The sequence below is a fragment of the Dermochelys coriacea genome, chromosome 7, assembly GCF_009764565.3.
Source record: "Dermochelys coriacea isolate rDerCor1 chromosome 7, rDerCor1.pri.v4, whole genome shotgun sequence".
Classification (NCBI taxonomy): domain Eukaryota; kingdom Metazoa; phylum Chordata; order Testudines; family Dermochelyidae; genus Dermochelys; species Dermochelys coriacea.
In genome coordinates this window covers 11,738,211-11,744,210 of record NC_050074.1, presented here as the reverse complement: position 1 = coordinate 11,744,210, position 6,000 = coordinate 11,738,211, and the positions used below count along the sequence as shown (strand labels likewise).

General features: G+C 49.6%; 1 protein-coding gene across 1 annotated transcript in view; it reads left to right on the top strand.

The window, feature by feature from the left end:
- Positions 1-4,239: 4,239 nt before the first annotated feature.
- PDZRN3 (PDZ domain containing ring finger 3) overlaps positions 4,240-6,000 on the top strand; it is a 203,411-nt gene continuing 201,650 nt past the window's right edge. The window contains exon 1 of the mRNA XM_038411356.2: positions 4,240-5,244. Within this exon, the coding sequence (XP_038267284.1) occupies positions 4,528-5,244 (717 nt within the window). The 5' untranslated portion in view covers positions 4,240-4,527. The remainder of the gene's footprint in view (positions 5,245-6,000) is intronic.

Below are 6,000 nucleotides of genomic sequence, written 5' to 3'. Positions count from 1 at the left end.
AAAATGAAAGCCTGAGACAAAAGTTTTTACTTTTTAGAGGATGATAAGTACACACATCATAAGAAAATATGGATTGCTAGATGGGTCAGAGGTCCGCGCATTAGGATATGGAAACTTTCAAAATTGCAAATTTGTATCCAGTTTGGCAGTCACCAAAATTGTGGCTGAGAGCCTCAAAACAGTCTAGGGATTTAGACACACATCTTAAAAGTAAAGCATGTGCTTCAGTACTTTGCTGAATCAGGGCCATAGTGAGTTGCAAATTTCAGAAAGAATCTACCTGATGCAATACAGAGATAAGCCCAAGAATAAGGTTTGGGGAAGAGCATGATCTACTGAACAGATTATAGAGTAGCAGCCATGTTAGTCTGTATCCGCAAAAAGAAAAGGAGTACTTGTGGCTCTAAGGTGCCACAAGTACTCCTTTTCTTTTAACAGATTATATTACCTTTCAGTGTTTAGTTGGAGCCAAATAAATCGGAACATCATGATAATATAGAGCCAAATCTCTATAGAGAAAATTTTGATGCTACATCTGCATAACCAGCTTCACTGAAAAGCTTCTTTAAAAAAAAAAAAATAAAAAAAGGTAGAAAGTTATAAAAAGGAAACTTCCTTTCAGAAATCTCAGAAGCGAACATAAAATCATGCTCTCAATAATAACAGAACAAACCTACTTAGGCTGAATGAGTACTCCAGTTCAGTTCCATTCAGTTCTCTCTGAAGTTGATAAACTTTCTGGCCTCACAGAAACACAGGAAGATTGAACAAACACAGCCTGTGTTGCAGAACCCCAGTAAGCACCAACCCAGCTCGACACAAACCCTCTAGTGTTGGAATTATGCCTGGGCTTTTTCCCAGTTACACAAAAAGGTGCCCTCATGCTTATGACAGGACATCAATGTTAAAGGAAAGAGCCCTAAGGGTTCAAAAAGTGGTCCCACCCCAGTACCGTATCTCTAATGATGAAAGACCCAGCTAAATGAAAAGGACCCTCCCTAGTTGTGGCAGCATAATTCCAGCCTTGCTGGCAATTACAGTAGAAACCAAACCTTCTTTCAGTTTCAAACTTCAGCCTTTGAAAAACAACATTAAAGGCTCATGTTGAGGATTATTTTTCGTCACAGAAAACTAAATGTAAGTGTCTGTCTCAAGCGGCAAAAGTTCCATTCACAGTTTTCTGCTGTATGTAACTACTGCAAGGAGACTGATTGAACTGTCATCATCTCAAACTAATGTATAAAGGAAAGATGTGACACATGGTGGGTGGCCTGCAAAAGCTTTCTTCAAAATTAATTCAATTCATAAATAAAAACCTATGCACACATAAAAGTAGTATTAAAGTGGATCACATAATTCCCTATCAGCATCTGCCTGGTGTGACTCCAATTGAAAACATTACACAAGCTCTTGACAACATTTTCCATCCAGATATTTGTACAGTCTCTAATAACTTTTAAGAACCCTGATCCTAATTTCACTCCCACTGAAGTCAATGGAAATTTGCAATTGGTTTCAATAGGAACAGGGAAAGATACTGTGGTATTAAGATTTTTAAACTAATTAATCTAATCTGTAATAGTTATATTTAAGGGAGATAATGTATCTAGCATAATATTGTCCAAAAGGGACTAGGTACTATAAAAAACATTAAAAGAGATAGTATCAGCCCCAAAGAACTTAAATGGTAAAATATTTGAGTAAGAAGGAAATTGACCAGATAGTAAATGAGGAATAAACTTTGTGAGAGAAGTAATTATTCCAGAATAAAGACATTTTTATTTTGGAAGAGCGTATCCATGAAGGAATAACTATTTCAGACTAAGCTTATTCCATAATAGCTATGCTGGTCAATATCCCTGTGTAGACAAGGCCTACACTATCCAGGATCCACTGAAGTAAAAAAAAAAAAAAAGGCCCCCATTGACTGCAATGGACTTTGGATCAGGCCCTTATATGACATGCATTACCAGAACAGGGAATATTACATAGGGACAAATCCTGAAGGCGCCATTCAGATAAAACTCCCATTGCTGAAGTCAATGGGATACCTGCCCATTGAGTCCTGTGTCCCATGCCAAGGGACAGTGCTGGAGAACACTCTCCGGTGTTTGAAATGATCACATAAGGATGTGACTACTATGCTGCAACTTTTTAAAGGTCAGTTCCAGACAAATAATCATCACAGACATTCAGAAAATCATTCTACCACGATATAATAGCTGGATACTAAAAGTCATCTTGAAGCCTTCGCTGTCCTAGCTGTGCTCCCAATTTACCATAAAATAGGGCATACTAAAAGAGCAATCAAAATGGAATGGGTAGATGGGAATTGTGGGAGAATTCTACTTTACCATCTGAGCTAAGCAATGCTAAGGTATAGCTTTTCCAGTTCTTCCACTACTCCAGGTGTGGCCTCACTAGCACTTTATAGCTCTATATGAAATGCTTTTAGATTATCTCCGGATGGAAACAGACTTCAAAAGTACTAAACTTTCCTGGGCCTATACACACATAACTCCCGTTGACATTAATAGGACATTAATAGACCACACAAACATAGAAAATACGTTCCTTTTTATAAAGATATGAACTGTACCGCTGGATTGTGCTGTTTGTACTCATCTCTTGGAGAGATCAAAATTAGGTTTTCTAACATGAGTGCTCCAGCTTCCCCCATCAACCCAAAGTCTTGCAAGTATCTTTCACATTCTCTTCCCCAACACTCCCCCATATCAGTTTGCTTTCCCTAGCCCCCACTCCAGCACCTGTCCTCCAACAAGTCCTGCCCCGATATATTCTACACACCTCAATCTTTTTACCCCAGCCTCCAACTCCTGCACTCGCAGTTCCCCCACTCAAATACCTGCCCTCCCTAAGTTGTGTCTCCTCCCACCTCGGGTTATTTCTACTCCCACAAACAGCCCTTGCCTAAGTGCCCTGCTGGTGCCTGTTCCTCACACCCAGTTCCCCTCCCCAGGATCTCCCCAGAACCTGGCTAATACACACCCCTCTCTGTGACTTTTCCTGCCCACACAAACCTGCCTCTAACTCACACCTTTCGAATCCCTTCAATTTCTCTCTTGTAACTGTCCCCATTCAGTTCCCTTCCCCCTCTTTAGTTCGCCTAGTACCTTCAACCCTCCCCCCAATCCTCTTTGTCACTCCTCCTCAAAGTCCACCCCAGGACCTCGCTTCTCTCCCGCATTTCCCTTCTTCTACCTCGCGGGGCCCCCATCACGTTTGTTCCCCTCGCGTTCTCTCCCCAAAATCCCCTCATGACCTGGAGCCAGTCCCTCCAGATTCCCAAGTCCCCCCATCACCTGCCCCATCCGCAAGCACCCCACCCTGAGTTCTCCACAGTACCGCTCCTCAAGAAAAAAGAAAAGGAGTACTTGTGGCACCTTAGAGACTAACAAATTTATTAGAGCATAAGCTTTCGTGAGCTGCAGCTCACTTCATCGGATGCTGTAGCTCACGAAAGCTTATGCTCAAATACATTTGTTAGTCTCTAAGGTGCCACAAGTCCTCCTTTTCTTTTTGCGAATACAGACTGACACGGCTGCTACTCTGAAACTCCTCAAGAAGCCCCCCTTGGACCTGCCCCCCCCATGTCTAGTGAACACAGAGCAGTTTTCCAGAAAACACAAGCACTGTCCTCTGGCCCCCATTCCGCTGCTCCCTCCCTTCCTTCTCCAGGCAGCTGGAAACTGGTGTCTAAGGTGCCACAAGTCCTCCTTTTCTTTTTGCGAATACAGACTGACACGGTTGCTACTCTGAAACTCCTCAAGAAGCCCCCCTTGGACCTGCCCCCCCCCATGTCTAGTGAACACAGAGCAGTTTTCCAGAAAACACAAGCACTGTCCTCTGGCCCCCATTCCGCTGCTCCCTCCCTTCCTTCTCCAGGCAGCTGGAAACTGGTGTCTCTAAGGTGCCACAAGTCCTCCTTTTCTTTTTGGAAACTGGTGAGTGTGTGTGTATGTGTGTGTGTGTGAGGGAGGGGGCAACCAAGATACGGTTGCCCCCTCTCCCCCTGCTAAAAGCTGGGGCCACAGGGTCTTTCCCCACCCACGATCGCACCCGCTGCCAGCCCTGACCAAGGAAGCTCTGGTTTCAGAGTAGCAGCCGTGTTAGACTGTATTCGCAAAAAGAAAAGGAGGACTTGTGGCACCTTAGAGACTAACAAATGTATTAGAGCATAAGCTTTCGTGAGCTACAGCTCACTCTGGGGCAGACCTTGCGCGCCGCGAAGCCGTGCGCATTCACTCGAGTCAATGCGGTAGCGAGGATTCCTCCCAAGCCCTTCGCAGGGGAGTCTCCGGCACCTCGCGGAGGCAGTCGACAGCCCGCAGCCAGCCAGTCTGGGCTGCTCCCGATGAGCCGCCGGCAAAATCAGAGCGCGGGGGCCATCCTTGCCGGGGATCTCTGCCCTGCGGGCTTCCCTCCGGAGCCCCCTTTCCGGGGGGGGGAGAGGGCGGCTGGCGTGAACTCCCCCCCCAGCCCCACGTCGCGGCTGGCTTTGGGAGCATGGGGTTCGAGCTGGACCGCTTCAGCGGGGAGGTGGATCCCGACTTCAAGTGCAACCTGTGCAACAAAGTCCTGGAGGACCCGCTGACCACCCCGTGCGGCCATGTGTTCTGCGCGGGCTGCGTGCTGCCCTGGGTGGTGCAGCAGGGGAGCTGCCCGGCGCAGTGCCAGCCCATCGCCACCAAGGAGCTCAACCACGTCCTGCCGCTCAAGAGCCTCATCCTCAAGCTGGACATCAAGTGCGAGCACCGCGCCCGGGGCTGCGGGCAGGTGGTGAAGCTGCAGCAGCTGGGCGCCCACGCCGAGCGCTGCGACTACGCGCCGGCCCGCTGCCGCCACCCGGGCTGCGGCGCGGTGCTGAACCGGCGCGACGTGGACGCCCACATGCGGGAGAGCTGCGAGGCCAGGCCGGCGGGCGTCTGCGAGCGGGGCTGCGGCTTGGGGCTGACCCACCGGGAGCAACGCGCCGGCGGCCACGGCTGCCTGGAAGCCCTCCAGGGCCGCAACCGCTGCCTGCAGGCGAAGGTCGGCGGGCTGGAGAAGGAGCTGAAGAAGGAGGCGCTGCGGGCCGGCAAGCGGGAGAAGTCGCTGCTGGCCCAGCTCTCGGCCGTGCAGCTGGAGCTGCAGATGACGGCGCTGCGCTACCAGAAGAAGTTCACCGCCTACAGCGCCCGCCTCGACTCGCTCAGCCGCAGCCTGGCCGCGCCGCCCTGCCAGGTAAAGCGGCGGCGGCGGCTCGGCCGGGGAGGCAGCGCCCCCGGGGGCTCCGCTCTCTCTGCCCCGTGGCCCCCTTCCCCTCCTCCGTATTCCCTTCCGCTTCCGCCCCTCTACCCCCCCTCGGGGGGCTGATTTGGACTGGGGAGCCCCCCCCCCCCACAGGGGAGGTGTTAGCTGGGCAGCTTGTTTTAGCCTGCACCCTGGGGTGGAGCCACAGCTTTGGGGCAGATACACTAGTGGGGTGGGGGAAAGCATCCAAGTGCCAGATTTTGGGGCTCCCGGGTGGGGGGGGAGTGTGGCACCCTGTTGAAAGCACTTTTCTTCCCTTTCCCCCTTGAGGCAGGTCTGGTAAGTAATCAGGTTTTCTTTTTTTCTTTGAGACCTATTTCCTCCCTCCCCCCCCCCCCATTCCTCACCCACAGCCTTGCCTTTCAGCTGCAGCCCCAGCCAGCTGGCAGGTCTGGGTGAAGGGCAAATATTTACAGCTTAGCTGCTCCCCACCAACTGAAGAAACAGGCCTTAGAGAAGAAAGAGGGAGTTATCAAAATCCAGGGGAAAAATATATATATAATCTCCCATGTTTATCTCTCAAAAAGAAAAGGAGGACTTGTGGCACCTTAGAGACGAACAAATTTATTGGAGCATAAGCTTTCGTGAGAATGCATCCGATGAAGTGAGCTGTAGCTCACGCAAGCTTATGCTCCAATAAATTTGTCAGTCTCTAAGGTGCCACAAGTCCTCCTTTTCTTTTTGCGA